This window comes from Phalacrocorax aristotelis, chromosome 6 (genome assembly GCF_949628215.1).
Source record: "Phalacrocorax aristotelis chromosome 6, bGulAri2.1, whole genome shotgun sequence".
In the NCBI taxonomy this organism is placed as follows: domain Eukaryota; kingdom Metazoa; phylum Chordata; class Aves; order Suliformes; family Phalacrocoracidae; genus Phalacrocorax; species Phalacrocorax aristotelis.
In genome coordinates this window covers 29,032,796-29,053,825 of record NC_134281.1, presented here as the reverse complement: position 1 = coordinate 29,053,825, position 21,030 = coordinate 29,032,796, and the positions used below count along the sequence as shown (strand labels likewise).

General features: G+C 39.2%; 1 protein-coding gene across 3 annotated transcripts in view; it reads right to left on the bottom strand.

The window, feature by feature from the left end:
• Window positions 1-9: 9 nt before the first annotated feature.
• Window positions 10-21,030, bottom strand: part of TPR (translocated promoter region, nuclear basket protein) — a 42,620-nt gene continuing 21,599 nt past the window's right edge. The window contains exons 29-51 of one of the 3 annotated variants that reach the window (XM_075096762.1): window positions 20,242-20,373; window positions 19,859-19,989; window positions 19,279-19,489; window positions 18,757-18,903; window positions 18,100-18,298; window positions 15,669-15,874; window positions 14,879-14,940; window positions 13,715-13,923; window positions 13,181-13,453; window positions 12,212-12,360; window positions 11,298-11,381; window positions 9,738-9,938; window positions 8,284-8,415; window positions 7,691-7,781; window positions 7,064-7,248; window positions 6,187-6,255; window positions 4,896-5,005; window positions 4,124-4,230; window positions 3,273-3,368; window positions 2,830-2,986; window positions 1,814-1,932; window positions 1,186-1,284; window positions 10-235 (exon numbers count right to left, since the gene is read on the bottom strand). In XM_075096762.1, the coding sequence (XP_074952863.1) occupies window positions 180-235; window positions 1,186-1,284; window positions 1,814-1,932; window positions 2,830-2,986; window positions 3,273-3,368; window positions 4,124-4,230; window positions 4,896-5,005; window positions 6,187-6,255; window positions 7,064-7,248; window positions 7,691-7,781; window positions 8,284-8,415; window positions 9,738-9,938; window positions 11,298-11,381; window positions 12,212-12,360; window positions 13,181-13,453; window positions 13,715-13,923; window positions 14,879-14,940; window positions 15,669-15,874; window positions 18,100-18,298; window positions 18,757-18,903; window positions 19,279-19,489; window positions 19,859-19,989; window positions 20,242-20,373 (3,225 nt within the window). In that variant the 3' untranslated portion in view covers window positions 10-179. The remainder of the gene's footprint in view (window positions 236-1,185; window positions 1,285-1,813; window positions 1,933-2,829; window positions 2,987-3,272; window positions 3,369-4,123; window positions 4,231-4,895; window positions 5,006-6,186; window positions 6,256-7,063; window positions 7,249-7,690; window positions 7,782-8,283; window positions 8,416-9,737; window positions 9,939-11,297; window positions 11,382-12,211; window positions 12,361-13,180; window positions 13,454-13,714; window positions 13,924-14,878; window positions 14,941-15,668; window positions 15,875-18,099; window positions 18,299-18,756; window positions 18,904-19,278; window positions 19,490-19,858; window positions 19,990-20,241; window positions 20,374-21,030) is intronic. The other 2 variants (XM_075096763.1, XM_075096764.1) reach the window with 2 other exon arrangements.

Sequence of the window (21,030 nt, the reverse complement as noted above, 5' to 3'; positions counted from 1 at the left end):
TTTGAATGCTGACATTTTGTCTAATTTTATTAATAAAGACATTGAAATGTGTGCACGCAAATCTAAGTATAAAATGCTGCTTTAAGCCCTGGCTTAAAGCAATAGCAACCTATAGCTATAGCAACCACAGGCGAACTGGCACTTTTGTATACACAGCTGTTAATAACTTTACAGATCCTTTAACTAATATTTCCTCTGTTCAGGCCTCCTCTGCCTCCCATTGCATGAGTTACACCTGTGTTGGGAAAGAAAACAAATGCATTAATAGAAATACTTTTCACCCTTTTAATAAAGCCATTGGTACACGTGATACTTCATCGATCCGTAAGGAATTGCTACTGCAGTGGAGCACTTCCTTTCCAGTAAAATTCAAGCTCCCCCTTCCTCCCCTAGAGCCAGGCGATACGGATACGTTCTACTTCTGTCATTTAAAAGAATGTGCCAAAAGAACAAGCATAGCATTCTTACCATATTTAATAACAAAAGGGAGGGACCAACTGATTTCAAAGAAATGATGACAGACTAGAAAGAAAATCAGTCCTAGGTCCACCTCCTCACTTTTTTTCTTTAAAACACCAGATATCTATATTTCAATGCTACTATCAAGTCTTCTACAATGCTAAAATAATGCCAAACTGAATATATTTAATCTAAGGATTTTTCTTAACACAGAAGTTGCAAACAACAATTTATTGTCATAGTTTAACTCTATACTGAATTACAAAAATCAGTAAGACTTGCATAAACTTTTTTTTTTTTTTAACATAAAATCTGTGTGAGACAGTGAGATAACTGGAATCCCCACGTACCAAATGGGAAACTGATATGTAATGTTAAAAACAGAAGATTTCTAAACTTAGGTCCTAACATCATTTTTTAAAAGCTTTTAAAAATTTGTGAAGTTTAAGATCTACTGCACTTTACTTTCTCTCCATTGATAAGAACCCAGTGCCGTGTAAGAAGGTTTGCCTATCTAAAAAACGCTCGGACTAACATACGAGAACAGAACTACAGAGCTCTTAGGGTAACATATTGAAAGTGAGGGCAGGGATACTGTATTATTTGAGGTCTTGCAAGCAAACATAGGCGTATAAAGTAGCCCTTCATATATTGTCCCCAACGAAAGAATGTACTAACAACCTTGTTTTAAAGAAAGAGTCTGAATTTGAGCAACCACGAACTCACCCCTCTGTCTGTTGAACTGACGACCACGAACACCAGTTCTTAATGTTGGTGGCTGAAGTCTGACACGCCGAAATGGCTTAGGCTGATTACTGCTTGTGTCTGTGAAGTGGAAATGCACGAAAGAATGTCTGTGCCTAGTACAGTTTCTCATTGTTAAGGTTTACATGATTTGATACGCATTATGCACATGAATTTACTTTAAAACCATGAAGGTGCATCCTTACTTCATTGACATCTTCTCTGATATAAATAAAAGCCTCAAAACAAGCAAGTTCGGCACTTCTTTCATCACCTATGCTAGGTGGTAAACTGGTAACTCAGTGATTTAATTACTGTTCTTTGATGATGTTAGTGAATGAAAAAATATATTTTTACATGTGACATCAAACGTAACAGTGGACAGAATCACCAAAGTATCAATAACTGTTGCTCCTGCCACAGCCTACTTTAGTTACTGCAGTTGAAGTAAAACTTGCTGTTAAGACTATAGGCATGAAAAGGTGATCACTCCAAGAGTTTTGTCTTATTTTGTGTATCCTGGCTATCAGCAGTGCACGATGCTGATCCAAAAAGTTCCTATGCTTAAGGAAATGGTATGAAACAACTGCTTCCAGCAATTATCCCATACCTGCAGATGAACTGGAAGGAGGATCTTGACTAGTTGAAGGCAGGTCTGACTCATCAGATGCTTGAACAGATTCTTCTTCTTGCTGGCTATCAATTTCTAGGCCTGCTTCTGAAGTAATTCTAGATGAGGAGGAGAGGGAGGAAAAACATGTAAGCATATTCACATAGTTTCAAAAAGCTCAGGAGAAAAAAGCATCATCTTGGAACAGAAAGATTCCTATGCAAACGTCTTTTCCCAGAAATTCTCATGGGTTTTATTCTGTTTTGTCATGTTCCTCCCTGCCCCAATCATGAGAGATTTATCTGGCTTTCAGGAAAATAACAATGTGGTTTCCTTGATATGCAGCCCAACTCCAGACGCATATTCAACATACTAATTGTCTTTCAGAGAAGGTCATGGAAGCTATTTAGTAACTCAAAGATATAGTGTGATGGTGGTGTGTAAGTTTAGCTAGGGAAAGAATGAAGTGCAGGGACCACACTGGTTATGCCTAAAGATCACTCACTGATGCAACACCTAAGTTATTTTGACTCTGTCTTCAAAAGACGAAAAACCAAAAAGCATTACAGGGCTGGAAAAAAATTAAACATTCAATTCAGTGTAAATGCAGATCACTTTTTGGTATACATTTTATTTACCTTGATTAGTATATAAAAACTGTTAGAAGATGATAACTAAAACTTGTAACCTGTGGGAAATACCTGTTTCCTATTAGCAGATGCCTGACTAATACAGAGCCCTCTGCATTCTGAAAAAATACAGAAATCTGGTTTGGTTTTTTTTTTTAACTTTTGTATTAGCTACGTTAAATCAGAAGAAAATCAGAGGAAAATCTTTGGTTTTAAATGAAAAGGTCAGATTGTACTACTTTGCAAAATTACTACATCCTGTTTGAGCTGTCCTTCCTACCAGAATAGGTTAAGTTGAAAATGAATCACAGACACACTTGGAGGAAAACAAATCATTACAAGCGACATGACATCAAGTCTTAGCGAACCAAACAAGTCATAGTTTACCCTTCAGATTCTGCCTCTGCAAAAACTTCATCTCCATCATCACCCGCTCCAGCCTCCGTAGTGGTGGACAGATTGCCAGTAGATGTCGTAACCATTGGAACAGACTGAGAAGCATGCTCTGAAGCGTCAGCCGATGCACTTTCAGTAAAAACTGTCACTGTACAGGAAAGGCAGTTGAACAAACATCGAGTCAGTTTGAATTTCCCCCAGATAATCCATGGCATTATGGATTTATGGCATATTATTATATATATATATTATATATATATATATTTTATATATATATATATTATATTATTATATAAAACTTAGGCATGCTGGGGAAAGGGCTACTGAATATGCCTCACATAGCAATAAGCACTGTAAGAACAATAATATAATTCTTTTCCGAAAAGTCAAGGTTTCCAACCGCTACTTCAGTCTGCAAATTTCTTGCCATTTACCTGGTGCTGCTACTTGTAATGGTGTTGTGGGAACACTACGACCACCTGATTCTTCCTCATGAGCAAGGAATAGTGGGGTTTCATACATTCCTAAACCTGCAACACAAAGTTTTAGTGACAATTAGAATAGCCAGCTGAAACCAGATTAACTGACTTCTCTCTGTGCACTTGATGAAATCAAGTATGGAGATTTTTTTTATTTTAAACTGGTCTGACTTACTGCCAGAGCTGTAAGGTAAAACCTTGCTGAAAGTATTTTTATTTGTTTTACTTTCATCCTTTTCTTATGCCATTATTTTGCTGTTAGCTTTCTTCAAAGAACAGCATACTGTTCCATGCTGGCAGGGATGCAGGGGAAAGGGGCTGATTCAGGACAAGAGCAATAACCATACAGACAAGTTGCCTGGCTGTTTCTTAGCAGGCAAGGATAATTCCCAAAGGTTTCTTTGCATTTTCTGTTTTCCCCTATTATTTTACTACAGGAAAGCTACAATCAACAGTAAAATTAAAGTTAAAAAGCCATTCCTACAAAATTTAATTTCTCCCTAAATGAACTTTCTTGCACTCAGCAGGCAATCTGTCCTACACAAAATTTCAGTTTCTCTGTTTCTCAAGCCTGTTGTTCCTACGCACAGAAGCAGTCCACTTTTTAAACCACATTACAAATAGAAGCGCAGCAGCTTGAAGGAAACACCTTTTTACTTTGTTAGTCTCTCTCTGCTGACAATTATTTAACAGTCATAGGTTTCCACACTTCAACAAGTACCTGAAAGCAGAATTATATTTTATCGCCTGTGTTATTTGTCTTTCACACTATGAACCATGGAAAAGAAAGTGCAAAAATGGATTACCTCCTTGTGATGCAAGCTGACCAAGATCAGAATGACTTGAGCTAGTTTGTGGCATATCTTCAGGGGGTCCAAATCTGAATCTAGGAACTCCAGCTACCTGGGGAGAACTATAAAAATAAATAAAAATAAAGATTTAAGGAATTCAGGAATTCTTCCAATAATAGGGTGGGAGGTGAGGAAGGGGGGTGGGTGGGGGGAAAGGATAACTTTCTGATCAAAACAAGGGAAAAAATTATGCATGAGACAAAATGAATTAATAATGACTATTACAATCAGCAAAACCACTGCTAATTAAATAGCAATTAGTTTCTCGAACTCAGCTGGACTGCATCAGAAATCAGTAAAACAGCCCTGAAGAGAATATGCTTTACTGATTCATTGTAGGAATTTTAAGTGGATTGCTGAATATGTCCAGAACCATCCCAAATCCAAAAGCAGAGATAACTTTTCCTACTTTTATTGGTAATATTGGGGGGAGGGAGGGGGAAGTAGAGAGCACGGAATTAAATGAAATAGAACCACCTTTTTTTTTTTTGCTTAATCTCTTAACTCAGTAAGTTACAATACATTGGAGATGATCTGCCTCCTAATTTGCTGAAAGTTTCATGATACACAGTTCAAATAATGATTATTTGTTTGTAGATGCAGTCACCTGTCATAGTACTTAGCATGTTACTCCAATCACAAGGTCATTTCATTTGAATTTATTTTCATTCCACTGAAAAATATAAAGAAATAGATGCCCCTTTCTTTTTCCTTTACATCTACTTACTGAATGGCTTCTGCAAACCCATCTGTACGATGTGGAACTACAAGAGTTGGTGTGCTTGGAACTGTTCTGTCCTCATCATCAAAGAAGTGTTGCTGCTGGAAGAAAAGAGACTGAGAGCCTACAACGTATTTCCAGTTTCTACCAAGCCAAATTAAAGGTTAGTTCGCTTTTCCCACATTGTCCAGCAAAACAAGGACAGATTTAGCTCTAACAAAATACTTGTCTAATTTCAGACATTTAAATCTGAGCTCGTTATATAGATCACCCTTAGAGGTGACAAAAAAACCCCAAACAAAACCAAAATAAAACAAAATAAAACCCCATACACTTGCAGGACACCCATCTTTCAAAGGATTTTTAGACGTCTACTCCATAACATCACCATACCATCTAAGTGCCACATCTCCCTGTTGACTACAAAAGAATCTTAGGCTGACTCATTCATAAATAGATAGGAACCATCTGCCTTAATCTTGATTGTTGTAATGTACAACATGTAATGTGTAATATGCAATTTTTCACATATCAAATCATCTGTTTCCTATAGACTGGTGTCCTTTGTTCCTGCATTGCCTAGAGTGAGAAACTTCAGCTCCCTCTTCCCTCATCCTTCAGAAGGCATTGTCTTCATCTCCCTGCCTTCCTCCCATATCTTTCAAACCTTTCTCTCTGAAATACTGCTAAGCTCCCTCCCATGTGCTCAGTTACTATCCAGGCAAAAATCAGCAGGTGTTGAGGCTAATTCCAAGCAGAAATTGAATGACAGGCACATGCAAGCCAAGTAGTATTGAAAAATCTGAGCTGATGCCTTTGATCTCAGAAAAGATACTTTAATTTTAGTCAGTCAGTCTCTCTCCCCTCCCCTCCCCAAACTTGCATTTGTTCTGTCAAATAGAGTTAAGTTGAATAAAGGGTTCAAAATTAGCAGAAAGAGAGAGACAGAAATCATAAATTAGCCTTCTTCCTTTAGGATGAGGCTGAAAACATTTGATTACTTTTTCCAGTAACATATCCACTTTAAAAGACTGATTCTATAAAACAAGTAATTAAAACCACCTTAGACAAAACCAATTCAACCTCTTTTGAAGACCTTTAACTTCCTGGGAGTTTTCTATTATTTGCATTCTGTTAATATAGAAATTAACAGGACTAAGATATTTTCTGAAAGTCTACAAAAAACATCCCAGTGCTGAAGTCAGTAGCTAAGCTTCTCCAAAAAACAAAGTAAAACCCAGGAGTTATGAATGTTTCCTCAATGCAGGTTTTTAGTAGTAGACTTTCATATACTTACCATCCCACCTATACCAGGAGTTAGCTGAAGTCCACGCCCCACTGACTGTCTTCGAGTCATCTGGATTCTCTTTAGAGTAAAGAAAAAAAATGAAGTAGTGTGAATGCTTTCCTGTAATTCTAGTAACATGCAACAGAGACCAGGATAGTGACTAAATGCGTAAGTGTAACAATTTTATGTCAGCGTACAACGCTGCTCAGTACAGCATCATACTTTCTTAAAGAACAGACCATGGCAGCAGCTGGTCTAACCATGAAAGAGAATCATGCAGGTTTAAATTCTGGGTAAGTGACATTATTATTTTACTCAAAACTCTACTGAGGACAGAACACTTGAATACAGAACTATTGTGTCTCAAGCCTCAGAACAAGTTAATGGTAAAGGATAATTGAAGTCAGGGTAATTTTGCAAAATTTACGTTGTGATGTTTTCATTTACAAAATCTATAGGACTATGTTATGTCAGAGCATAATCATAGGTCAGGCATTGTGAAAGGTTTAACATAGAAAATGAATGGCAACATTCCTTTGCCCAACCTCTGGGACAGAGACTAATAAAAAGCCCTGCCTGAGTCGTCTGAGTTACAACCTGTTCAAGAACAGCTTCTGTAGTGGAAATATCAGCAATCGCTGACTGAAACAACACTGGTATATTTTAAGATGCAAATCCATCATGAGTGCCTTATTGCTTTTAATGTTCCCTGTCCAGCCATAATCTGCAGGATGAGACATGTTAGGTCAGTTTGCTCAGCTACCATTTTTAGGATGCGAAATACATGTAATCTATTTTCACAATAGGCAGAGAACTTAGGTTTTATTTAGAAGAAATCATACAGTAATTTTATGAAGTCTTCTGAACCACTAGAGATAGTTTATACCTGTACTGGGGGACCCAGTTCTTGAGGAGGAGCATGAATAGTTAGTCGTGGGGGAAGTGGATGTGGTGGTCTGCGAGGTGACTGTGGGGGTCGAGGGGCCTGTCTCTCTGAGGCAGACGATGGCTGCTGTTCTCTTGAACTTTCATGAGGAAAAGTGGACTCGGCAGCGCTCGTACTCCCTTCTCCTAAAACATACAGAAATATAGAGGAGTAAAACCTATGCCCTCCAGAGCTGAAAACATGAAGGCAAGTCTTCAAATTCTGCTATCTCATTAACACATTTTTACCCTTGCAAGAGTGGGGACAACTCAGTACTGTTATTTAAAATCACTTAAAAGCGGACTTGTGCCAGCTATGTCGACACCAGCATTGAAACTATTGATTATTCAAGTGCTGACTTAGAGAGAGATCAGTGATGTTGAGCCATCCAGGAGCTGAGCAAACCAGAGCTTGCAGGGTTTTCAAAGGAATGTAGAATAAATCCAGAACACTTCAAAAGAATCTACATTTCAGGTTAATATGGTCTTTAGCATTTCACCTTGTATTCTTACTTTTAACACATGCAAAACAGCTTCCACCTTTCCCCCCTTTACAGACACAGGCTTTGAAGAAACAGAATAACCATACCACTGTTTTGAGAATCTGCTGCCCGTTGGTTGCTTTCACCTCCTCCCATGCTTTCCTCTGTTTCTGTTCCAGGATCTGTACCGTCAGCACCCTAAAAAACCGACATAATGACTTAACACTAAACAACTTATGGATTGTAAAGAGAATATAAAAGCAATACAGAAAGTAAATGAAAACACATGAAAATCCTTAAATATTTATGTAAATACAAAATCAGGTAAATGTATACAACTGCAGAAAATTTCAGAACTTTTGCATATCTGTACATAGACAAACGCGAACAATGTAGCCATCATCATTTAATAGTAATAGACAATGAAATACCCAGCTTTTGAAGAAACTGCCTTACTAGCTTTGCAACTACAGTATTCGTTGTTGGCTCCTGTACTTTGCATTTTCATTCAGCCCTCAAACATTCAAAGTTGATTTTTCTTGTGAAAACACTAGTTGTAATAGAAATTACTATCACCTACTAGAAGTCTCAGTTTTATGGGATGAACTCATACTAAGATTTTCAAGTATTCAAATCTGTGCAGATGCATTACAACACCAATAAATTTAAGAGGCTATTAAAAAAAAGGTACAAATCCTACCTCAGCATCATCTGCTTCATATCCATCATTACCATCAGCACTACCAGTTCCTTCATTACTGTCATCACCTTCATCTCCCATCCCTGTGTCTTCGTCGTCATCCTCGTCTTCCTCCTCCTCATCCTCATAGTCCTATCATAAGACAATAAAAAACCCTTACGGAAGTGGACAGGGTACTGGAATAATTTCAGATCTTGAAGTGGTACATTTCACTTTGTGGTACATAGACCACCTCTGTCTGCGGATCACTTTTCGAAAACGTTCAGCATTTATTATCCACAGAGCACGTCTATTTTTCGACTGCTGTGGTGGGTTGACCATGACCGGCTGCCAGATGCCCACCCAGCAATTCCCTCTTCAACAGGACATGAGTAGAAAATAAGATGGGAAAGCTTGAGGGTTGAGATAAAAGGCAGGCAGATCACTTACCCATTACCATTACAGGCAAAACAGACTCAACTCAGGGAAAATGAATTTAATTTGTTGCCAGTTAAAAACAGAGTTAGATGGTGAGTAACTGATAAAAACTAGAACACTTTTCACCCCACTCACTTCTTCCCAGGCTCATCTTCACTCCCTCATTCCCAACTCTTCTTCCTTCTCTCCCATCTCAAGCAGGGCAGAAGGGACAAGGAAAGGGGCCTGTGGTCAGTTTGTAACAGTTTCTCACAGCCACTCCTTCCTTCTCACACTTTTCACCCTGCTCCAGCATGGGTCCTCCCCACAGACTGCAGTCCTTCAAGGACCACTCCCAGCAGTGGGTCCTTCCCCTGAAGGGCTGCGGTCCACCAGGCTAAACCTGCCCCTGCATTGGCTCCTTTCCACAGGCCACAGTTCCTGGCTATGGAGCCTACTCTTCCATGGGCTGCAGTTTCTTTCAGGAAATATCATCCCCTCCACAGGCTGCAGGTAAATACCTGCTCCATTGTGGTCTCTTCCATGGGTTACAAGGAATATCTGCTCTGATGCCTGCAGCACCTCCTTCCTATCATTCTTCTTTGACCTTGGTGTTCACAGGATTGTTTCTCACATTTTTTCCTCTCCTCGCCCTGATGCTGCCATGCAGCGTTTTGCCCTCTCTCATATATTTTTTCACCAGCTGATGGGCTCAGCTGTGTCCTGCAGTGGGACTAATGTGGAGCCAGTTGGAATAGGCTGCGTCTGGCATGCGGTAGACCTCAGCCTCTCCTCACAGAGGCCACCCTTGTATGCTGAATAGTAATAGATAATCTAGAAACACTGTGGAATTTTATGACTTTAAAAAAAAAAAAATCAAGCTGAATTAGCAAGTATCTTTAAAACACTAGAGGTTCAGACTACATACATACAGACTATTCATACAGTTAAAAAAATTTTTGACTAAATTAGTCCTGCTGGGTAAGCTTTACATCTGATCAAAGACAAAAACATAAATAAAGTAGTTAATAAAGACAGTAATTCCATGATATACATACTTCCTGCTCGCCTTCGTTTTCATCATCATCATCATCTTCATCATCACTATCAATTACAATGACATCATCTCTCTTGGACTGACCATCCTGAGATGAAGTAGTATTTTGTTGATCTGACTGAAGAGGTCCAAGATCTATTGGGATAGACTGGGAAGTTTCTTCACTATCCTCCATGGGAGTGTACTCTCCCTGTGTAACACCCTGTAGAAGATAAAAGTAAATTACCAGAAGAAACAAAATGAAATGCAGCACATACAGTTCATAAAATGTTCTTCAGGAAAGTGCACATTGTATTTCTGAGAGTTTCCTGTTTCCACTCCTAGTTCTCAACCTCGACCAAATGGAGACCTGTTCTACAACACAAGTATTCTGATCTTCACTTCCCAATCCAATCTGGGATGGGTGCCATCATTAGGGGTATTGTATTCATATATGATGCATTGGAATGCACATCCATAAAACGCTGCTGTCTAAATGTTTACCCATTATTTCAGATAACTGAGGAGCTATCACCAGCACCTGCACAATAGCAAACACAGGTACATGGGGCATTGTTGGCAGCTGAGGAAGCACTCTGCCCATACTTCCTATCCAGCCAGAACAATTGCCTGGTTACTTAGATGGGCGCTCTCCGAGCACACCACCAACACTGCTGTTACTGTCAGTGCACAAGACTGGTGATGGGACAATGAGTAGAGAAAAACTCTGATGCTTACAAGAGAAACACTAGTTATTGATGTTTCTTAAAAAACAACCAGGGTAGGAGAGGACAAAAAAGAATGCTACAGATGATTGTCAGCAATCAACTAAAAGTCTCCCCAGGATGAAGGAACAACTATGACTCTTCTAAGTTTGAACTCTGAGCTCCTGTTTTAGATTTCTGGTCTGGAGGAACAGTCATGCAATTCACATGATTGCCAGACACAGAGCTAGCAAGTAGTTCCTCCTTCCATTCAGCATGTATGTATATTCAAAGCATACCTGTATATTCAAAGAATTTGAACCGAATCTGGCAAAGTATGACTAGAAGTGTTCAGAACAAGAAAAATGCATCAGCGTCCCCTACAACTTCTTCTTAAAACAAAAAAAATTAAGAAAAAAGGGACTTGACCACATATTTTGTAGCATTCAAGTCTCTTGGTTTCGGTACAATAACTAGTCATTTTCTGAACAACATGTGACTTAAATGTTGCAAATGGTTGTCTAGCAGCAGAATTCAATAGTTACATCTCAGTTTCACTATATAAAACTGGGGCTAAGGATATTAGGATTTCCAAAACAACACATTGAACTACAATTCAAAATTGCAAAGCTTCATTAACATTCTGAATGTTATTTATATAGGTATGTGTAGAGTGAAATAAAAATGGATTATCTATCCTTGAACATGGCAAGTCTAAACTTTAAAAGGTTGTAAGTGGTTTCAGCTAGAAACCTGCAGGATCTGAAATGAGATTTCACTTCTAAAAATACTGAGTTTGGACAGAAAAAAAAAAATCAAAACCCAAACACCAAAACAGCTATCGCTGCTGAAGATTGTTTCTTTTCAAATATGCTTACTTCTCCAATTGAGTCTTGTGAGTCTTGATTGTATGTTTGTGCTTCTACCTCACCATCAGTGCTCTCTTCTGCTGTCACTTCCTCCTGAAACAACATATATTTTTCTTATTTAAAACACAACATTAGCCTTAAAGTTTGGTTAACACCTTTGAGATTTTTTTTTTAAATTTATCTTTTCTCACAAAGATCATGGGCAACATTTTGTTCCCCATTTACTAAGAATCCTTAGTTCTGCTTTTATCTAGCACCCCATTTCTCTGCCCTGGAGAAACAGAAATCCCCCATTCCAGTCCACTGGACCTCAGTGCCTCTAAATCTTTTCAGGACCAAAAAAGAACCCTCAAGGTTCCCCATTCCACCTCCATCCTCTCAGCTAATTAAGTGAAAATGGTCTTACAAGATCTTGCCCTTTTCTGTTATGCAACATCCCTCTTGTACAGAGTTAATACAATGTCTTTGACTTCCCTAATGTTACTTATGAGTTACCTGCTTTGAGGTTCTGTCTCAAATGTCCTTTTTTGCAGGAAATCCCAATTCCCTCACACCAATATTTCACATGCACCTCCTGTAAGCTTTTCCACAGAACTCATCTTTGCTTTCCTGGCATATCCTCAAGTACACTGAATTTTATTCCAGAACAACTGTAGGTAGTGACTTTCCACACTGAAAAATGTTTTAACTTCTTCCTCCTCAGTGCTAGGATACGGCCCTCTCTCTTCCATCCTACAATTCACTAAGATTTGCATTATTAACCTCTGCCTTTTATGACACCCAAACCCAACTTCTTCCTCCCTGAGAGATTAAAAAGTCACATTAAGAATTAACTGACTTGCTCTGAAGTAATATGCTTGCTCTTCCCATTAAAATCTTCCAAAGGGACAAATTAAGTAGTAGCATTTTATGTTCTTGCAAACCTCAGGTCCAACTCTCTGTATGCTTCTCAGTTTCTTTGGAAGAGGTACATCCACTGTTTCCTCTGAAATCTGGTCCGAGTTTTCCACAGTGTTATCCTCTTCTTCCTCTCGCGGACGTTTAGACAGTGAAGAACTTGGGGTAGCTGAAACTTAATTGAGAGGCTCTTTTATTTTCAGAATAACAAATGTATAAAACAGAAAATCAAAACGTTTGGTATTTTACCCTGGAAGATTGCCTCTTTTGCAGCACTGAATGATAGCAAACAGAATCAGATAGAATCACCTTGTGCCATTTCCTAGGATATGAAAACATCAAACCCTTTTGCCTTTTGTTACAATTCTTATGCTCTTGAACCTATATTCACAACCTAATCTACCCCAAATGTAAGCTTCACAGTACAACTAAAATATTTTTTCCAGGATCTTTGCTTCTGACAAGTATACTTAAGAGTTTAACAGACTATCAGCTGGGAAACAAAAAAAAAGCAGCTTACAAAAGCATATTTTGGGGAGTAAAGGTTCTACCAAAATCTACACTATGTAGGGAAAACAGCTGTGCAACAGTTTATCACACTGAGTAGCTTTAGAGTTCTCTATATTTTATATTCCAGTTTAAGCAGCTTACTCATGACTCCTAAAATTAACTTTGCTCCAACAGTACCATGGAAACAGAGGAAGCAAGGTTTAATGTATTAAACCCCAATGCTGCTCTTAATAGATAAAACAAACGTGAGTTTTTATTTTCCACTTCAAGGAATGCAGTGGCAACAGCATTTCAGAGGTACCATTTCAGAAGGTTCAGGAAAGCAGCCTAACCTCAGAAGTTTGTGAGATGTGCAATAACTGGGGGGGGAGGGGGGAGAGAAGAACAAATTCTTTTGCTGAAGTTAGGCCTGGTTTGACAAGGGTCCAAACGGAGCTACTTAAAAGGATTTATTCAAAAAGGTAGGCCAATAAAATAAAACCAACCTGTGCCAAACACTGCTGTAGAAGTGGAAGGCCTCTCTATTTGAGAGCTCTGTACAACTTCTACAATGGTAGGGGACGGCTCCTGATTAGCAGGCTCAATCTGAGGATGACTTTGCTGAGTGGGCTGCACAAAAGCAGTTGCTTGCGTCTGCTGCTGAACAGTCAAGATGGGCTGAGAGAGAGATGGCTGAACATTAGGACTGGTGGAACGCACAGACCCACTAGTGCTTCCAAAGACTGGAACATGCTCCACAGGTCCTTCTGATTGCATAGCTGAAAGGCAAACAGTAGCACATTCAACTGCCTTCGTATCATCTAGTTCACATTCTCCATTTCAGAATGCCCTAAATAAGCAGATTCAATGTCTTGCAGATTGAGTTAACATTGCTTATACGTGTCTTCAGTTGAGGAATCACAAACTTTATTGAAACAGAAGTGGTCATAAAAGTGCAATATTGAAAGAGATGAAGGGAGATTTCAAGGCAAAGGTAGTATTTATTACTGTAGCTCTTTATACTGTACTAAAAGGCTTACCTTCCTGAGTCTCCACCTGTGTTGTAGGCATAACTGTGGCTGTTGGAGTAGTGGTAGGATTAGTGACTGTAGCAGGAGTAACCATTGGACGGATACTGGCTCTTGGAGTAGACTTATTCCCAGCTATTGCAGCAGCAGTCACTTTACTTGGAGTTGACACAACAGGAGTGGGTTTAATATTTGCTGTTGGTGGATCTGAAGTGCTAGCACTGAAAAACAGGATATTGGTTTCATCATGGTAGCGCAGAAAGCAGATTTTAAAAATACTAAATGCAAATACATTATCATAGCCAGAAATATTAATTTTTAAAGGTTTACAATTTAAAGTTGTTTATAGTTAAAAAAGAAACAGACAGACACACTATGCCATCAGCAGCATTCTGTCCTGCTTAGATGTTTGACAGGTTTCTTCAAAGGTAATCAACTAGAAATCCGTAAGCAGATCAAAAGGAGCAGCACATAGCTCATACTATTGGCTGTTCTGGGTCTTTTTTTTTTTTACAGCGAGTAATACATCTTACATTAAATCTAACTGATTCCCTCAATACAAGCAACATCATTTCTTGGTTGAGACAAGGATTAGCCAAATTTTAAGAGGCACTTTTTGAAAGCCTTGCTTTCAAAAGGATGCTGTCATAAAATCTGAAAGGGAGTTTGTTATCTAAAGTTAGTAATACACCAGTATTTCCCATTTTATTACCTTAGTAATTTGCTTATTTTTATTACATTTAATTGATTATATTTATTATTTTGACTATTTTATCTATTGTTAGAGTTACCACCTATTTAGTCCATTTCTCATGTTTGAGATTCTTGCACAAGGAAGATCCTCCTCCAAAACCAAAAAGGTTAAAGGTAACGATCAAAATTGTACAACTTCAAGAATCTTGAAGTCTGAAAACATTTACAAAAAAATCTTCTATGTTTCCCAGATACCTCGTTCCCGGTGGTTAATATGACAATTTTACAGCTTAAAAGCTTGATTGATAAAATGTAGCTGAGAAAACAGGAGGAATACATTATGTCAAACAGTATTTTCAAAGTTACTTAAGAAAAATTGTGAACAGCCAGTGGTTTACTGAAAAGAAAAGCAACTAGATAAAGACAAAACCAAGAAACACCAACCACAGAAACTCTGCAAAACCCCCAAATCCTTCAACTCACATTCCTCTTTCACCTGAAGCTGGAGTAGACTTGAGTGAGATTTGCCTCTGCTGTTCTGGGACCTATTAAGAAAGAAACAAAAGTATCATGCCATGTCCATATGAAACAGAGTGAGCAATTTGGTAAAATCACTTCAACAGACAGATCTCTTTACTAACAATCATTTCTCAAATAGACTTGTTAGCATACCTAGTCATAGTCTCCATGATTACTGCAAATTCTCCAAAACAAATCATACCAGTCATACCAAGTATGTAAACCAACTCAGTGATTCCTCAGGTATTTTCTGAAGCTATTGAAACAATAGCAGCTAGACCCATTATACTGAACGCATGGATAAAAATACAAAAACAGACAGCAGAGTGCAAACAGTTCATTGGTCGAGTCACATGAATGAAGTAACTGTATGCTTGTTAGCACTGGGAATTCTGACTACGGCAGGAAACGAATTCTGAATCCTTACTAAAGTCAACTTGTGTATTTCCAAAACCAGGGGACAGTGAAATGTGAATAGTGTGCGGTTTGTTGGGCTCATTGATATTTTTTAATTGTCGTCTTTTTTTTTTTTTATTTTGAAGTGTAGGATTCCTATGACAAGAATTTCCATCTGTTATTTAGGATGTCTGCAAAAAACGCCTTCATGTAAAGTAGTCCTGAGTATTAATGACTGTATACACAAAACCAAACCAAGTCAGACAACGATGCTCATACTGACTGCTGCTGTTCTACAGTCATGAGACATGCAAGCTGTTTATTATCTCTCACACAGCTAACTAAAAGGATTTTGTACCTTATTTGTAGACTCTGGTGGTTCATCTCGCTGTTCATGGTGTCGCTCTTGCTGCTCTCTAAGCTCTCTTTCCAGACGGCAGATTCGACCTTCATACTGTGATTTGAGGGCACTCATTCGCACCTCCAGTTCAGTCTTCTGCTCTTCTAATGAACTGCTCTTTTGCTTCCACTCTTCATTTTCTTTTGTTAGCTGTTCTTTTGTACCTAATTGAAAAGGAAAGAACTCAGTCTTGCCTCTGTAAAGCTGCCTACTACGTCTCCACATGCTGAATACATGAACATGAATACTACAGGAGCTTGACCCTTACAAATCGATGGGCCCTGATGCCATCCACTGAGGGTGTTGAGAAAGCTGGCTGACATCATTGCAAGGCCACTCTCCATAATCTTCGAGAAGTCGAGGAGAACAGGGGATGTCCCAGAGGACTGGAGGAAGGCAAATGTTACCCCTATCTACAAGAAAGGCTCGAGGGAGGATCGGGGTAACTATAGCCCCATCAGCGTTACTTCAATCCCTGGGAAAGTTATGGAACGAATCCTCCCGGGGGCCATCACAAGTCAAATAAAGCACGTGATTGGGAAAAGCCAACATGGCTTCACTAAGGGCAGATCGTGCTTGACAAACTGGTGGCCTTCTACGACAAAGTGACTTGCCTGGTTGACATGGGGCGGGCGGTGGACATTGTCTACCTTGACTTCTCCAGGGCCTTTGATACGGTCCCCCACAGTATCCTCCTGGAGAAATGAATGCATTATGGCCCAGACAAGTGGTCTGTGCAGTGGGTGGGAAACTGGCTGACAGGCTGCACCCAAATTGTGGTGGTAAATAGCTCCTTTTCCAAGTGGCAACCTGTCACTAGTGGGGTCCCCCAGGGATCGATACTAGGCCCAATGTTATTCAACATCTTCGTAAGTGATCTGGATAACGGCATCAAGTGTAGACTGATGAAGTTTGCTGATGACACCAAGTTGAGCGGGGAAGTAGACGCTCCAGAAGGGAGAGCTGCTCCGCAGGGAGATCTGGATAGGCTGGAAGAGTGGGCCAGCAAGAACCTTATGAAGTTCAACAAGGAGAAGTGTAAGGTCTTGCACCTGGGAAAACAATCCGGGAGTGCAGCACAGACTGGGATCCACCTGGCTGGAGAGCAGCTCTGTGAAGAGGGACCTGGGGGTCCCAGTGGACAGGAAGCTCAACGTAAGCAAACAGTGTGCTGCTGCGGCCAAGAAGGCCAACAGGATGCTGGGTTGCATCAAAAAGGGCACCACCAGCAGAGATAAAGAAGTTGTCATCCCGCTCTACTCGGCGCTTGTCAGGCCACACCTGGAGTACTGTGTACAGTTCTGGTCCTTGCTATACAGAAAGGATGTGGACAGGCTGGAAGGGGTCCAGAGAAGGGCCACCAAGATGATCAAAGGACTGGGAAGCCTGCCGTATGAGGATAGGCTGGGAGAACTGGGTTTGTTCAGCCTTGATAGAAGGAGGCTTAGAGGGGATCTCATCCCCATGTACCAGTTCTTAAGGGGCAGCTACAAAGATGATGGAGACTCCCTTTTTACACGGAGTCCCATGGAGAGGACAAGGGGGAATGGACACAAGTTGCTCTTGGGGAGATTCCAACTGGACATGAGAGGGAAATTTTTCACAGTGAGGACAGCCAACCTTTGGAATAATCTCCCCAGGGAAGTGGTTGACTCGGCCACATTGGACACTTTCAAGAGTCGGCTGGACAGGGAGCTGGGCCGTCTTGTCTAGACTGCTCTTCCTAGAAAGGGTTGGACTAGGTGATCCCTGAGGTCCCTTCCAACCTGGGATTCTGTGAATACCTGTCTGTTTTAGTAAGTTGCTGAAGTATTTTTAAGTCTTAAAAATGTTAAGCTATCGAAGGAGCTTTTAGAGGTAATTTTAACTTTCACATGCCATTTTTCTATTTAATTGCAATTAAATAAAATATTGAAATGTAATAAATATATAAAAATAAATAAAAAAATAAGTAGTCACAAAAGAACAAGATGTTTTCAGCAAGCTCTTACACTATCATTCCTCTCATCGTCATTTAAAAATCAAGGAGGCAGTATGTTTTGTACCTCTACACTTCAGTAAGGCAAGAGGGAAGGGGAGAATTACCTGAGCTGTTAATATGGTCAATCTGCTCTGATCAACAAAAAGATAAAAAAAAGGGAGAGTTACCACATTGGCTGGCCAAAACCAAGCCAAATTTTTTTAGCTCCACTGTACAGCTAGTTACATACTTTTACCATCTCCTGAAGGAAATAAAATGTAAGTTTTAGAACAAGTCCTATAACATCTAATCTAGAAAAAAAACTTTTAAGTAACATATGAAGTATGCCGTATTTTCCTAAGCATCCTGTCTAAATGCTTTTCCCAAACAGAAGATGACACCTTAAGGACATTAAAAATATTGTAATACCAGCTAACTGTGCAATTTTCTGCTTGGCTGCAAGCAAGGTCTTCCTAGTTTTTTCTTCTTTCTCAGTGATCTGTTGCCTGAGCTGTTCTTCCTGCGTAGTCTTCTCTTGAAGATCTTGATGAAAACGAGCAAGTTCTGATTGTAGCTGTGTTATCTGCTCCTGAAGATTTCTAACTTCAGTTTCCTTTTCTGCTATAGTCTAGAGAGAAAGACAGAGACACAGATTGCAGCCGTTGGCTATAACCAGATACTTTTGCAAATATAGAGCCTAACAAGCTCCAAGGACCTAGTGTTAGCTGGCCAGTGTATTATAGTTAAAAAACTTCTAACCAACAATAGAGGAGAGTCCAGACCTCTCTGAATGCAGGAGTTCAGAGCACAGTATTCTCTTTCCCACTTATTTATTCCAAGAAACAGTGTGAGACACATAGACACAGGATTTAAACCAGGTTTAAGGTTCCTCTTTCCCAACAAGGTAGAGGCACAAAAAGGTCATTTCACATATTTCTGTGCATACATGCGCGCGCACACACACACACACACACACACACAGAGAAAAACACCCTCACATTCTTCACAGTTATGCATTTAAGATTGCAGTAGAGTACAGAACCCTGAAATTGTTCACTGTTCTTATCTCATTCACTTTGTTCTTACCTTTTGTAAACTTTCAACCTGACCCTCCAAAGCCTTTGTCTTCACTTCAGCTTGACTGAGAGTATCTTTCAGATCTTGTACTTCCTGGACAGAAACTTGTTCTTCTTGTTGTTCTGCGAAGGACTGAGTTGATGCTGTGGCAACCATCTGAAATATGTCAAATGGTATCAGGCTAAAGTGCACTATCTGATTAGAATGTCACTACTTTCACAAGTTGCTTCTGCATGCAAACCAACTGTTTAAAAATTTCTGGGCAAAACCCAGGAATTCTAATGAATGCTGAAGTTCTGTTAAGAATACTGCAAAGTATTAAGTGATAGGCAGTTCGTGCTTTGTGGCGGTTTGAGCTAACAGCACAATAAATGATGTAATTTTCTGATTTTCTCTTCACACATAAGCATTCATACCGCATTATACTAAGGGAACGTGAAGATCATCAGCTGGATTACGCATGACACTAGGTGAAAACATACAGGTTATTTTTACAGAATTCCTTTGCAAACAAAGAAAAGGCATATCTACCTTATCATGTTGTGCTTTCAGCTCCTCATATTGAGTCTTGTACCTGCGCCCAATTTTCTTGACCTGTGTTATAGTTTTGACCTTTTCTTGTATGTCAGCCACTTTAGCATCTAGTTCTTTCTGCAAAGTTTCCTTTTCTGCTTTTATTTTAGTTACTTCGTCCTTCAGGCTCTGAGCAAGATTCTGGCTTGTAGTGAAGGATGCACTAGTTCTAAACAACAAGAGATCGGATGAGGACGCAAATCAGTTGTTTGAAATTGAGCAATATTGAAATGCAATTTTTATGCAATATCACAGGTATTATCTATAGTATGTTATGTTTTCTAGGATTTTGCAATACAAATGAGTATTTGCAGAACACAAATTATTCTACAATACAGTAGTTTAGAGTAAGTTCAGCTAAGACAGTTTTCCAAAGCAATTCTCACTTCATTTTACCTGCATATTATCAACCTACAGTAAGAATACCAAAGGTTTCATAGTCACATGGAGACAGTTAAGAAGTTACACCTCCAGATACAGCTGCATTTAAAATATTTTGCTTTGCACAAAGCTTTTTACTAATTGCCTTATACTACACCTGGCTATTTCTGCTTTAAGCCTGCCTGTTTCTTCACTCATTTGTTGTATACGCTTGGTGTTTGCCTCCTTCTCTGAAAGCAGCTTCCGATACTCTTCGAGATCAGTGTCCTTCTGTTGACTCAATAAATGCTGAAAGATTGAGAAAATAGTTTGCATTTTAAAAGATTATTATACAATTATATCCAGAAAATCTTTGCATTACAGCTACTGCTTTTGCATTTTGATACAGAATGCCTATGAATTAGAATAGCCTATTTTGAAGCTGTATATACAATGCTTTATAATTCAAACACATTTCTTACTTTGTTGTTAAGGAATTTGAGAAATTTTTTATTTAGGTTTCCACCCCCAACACCTTCTTTGAAAACATGCATTCCCCACCTGGGTCCGGGCTTTCCAGCGTTTAACATCTTCTTCCAACAGCTTTTTCTCTGCCTGCAACATTCCACTTTTCTCACTCAGTTCAGCATTAGACTCTTGTAGAGGTAGAATGTCTGCCTCAAGCTTGCGTACCTGGAAGAACACAATTGGATTAAATTCCCTAGATCTTATGAGACTAAAGGAAATGGAATATGGTAGGCCTGGAAAAATCATGGCAAGGAGGACAGAGAGAGCAAAACCAACATCCCCAAGAAGTCACGATATAGCTTTTCTTTCAACTCTCTGCCTTTTGGTGGCCAGCTGGGGGCAGGGAGAAGGATGAGGAGCAAGAGCAGGGGATGATCCTACAGAGAGAAAAAAAAAATATAGGTACGACTTCACAATCTTAGATTCTCACTCTTTGTACGTTGGTACAGGAAACAGATTATTAATTACATGTTAGAAGCCAAGCAACACTGCACTGGCTTCCAGTAAAATAACTGGCGAGCAGAAATGTCAAGAGGCACCTTTTAAACTCTTACTAAGGCTTTGGTCTGATTTATATGTATTCCTGTGCCATTTTTCATTTGTCTGATAATAATATCCTTGTTACTAGTGTACCTCTAGCCAAGGATAAATGCCGATTTGCAGTTTCATTTAAATGAAACTGAACTTTAACTGATTTCCAATATTCTAATTGGGTCAATGTCTTCTAAAATTCTAAATGGAAAGTTTCCTCATTTGTATATGATGTAAAGGAATAATCACAATCTAAACATATATTTATTGTAGTTAGCAATAGCATATCCA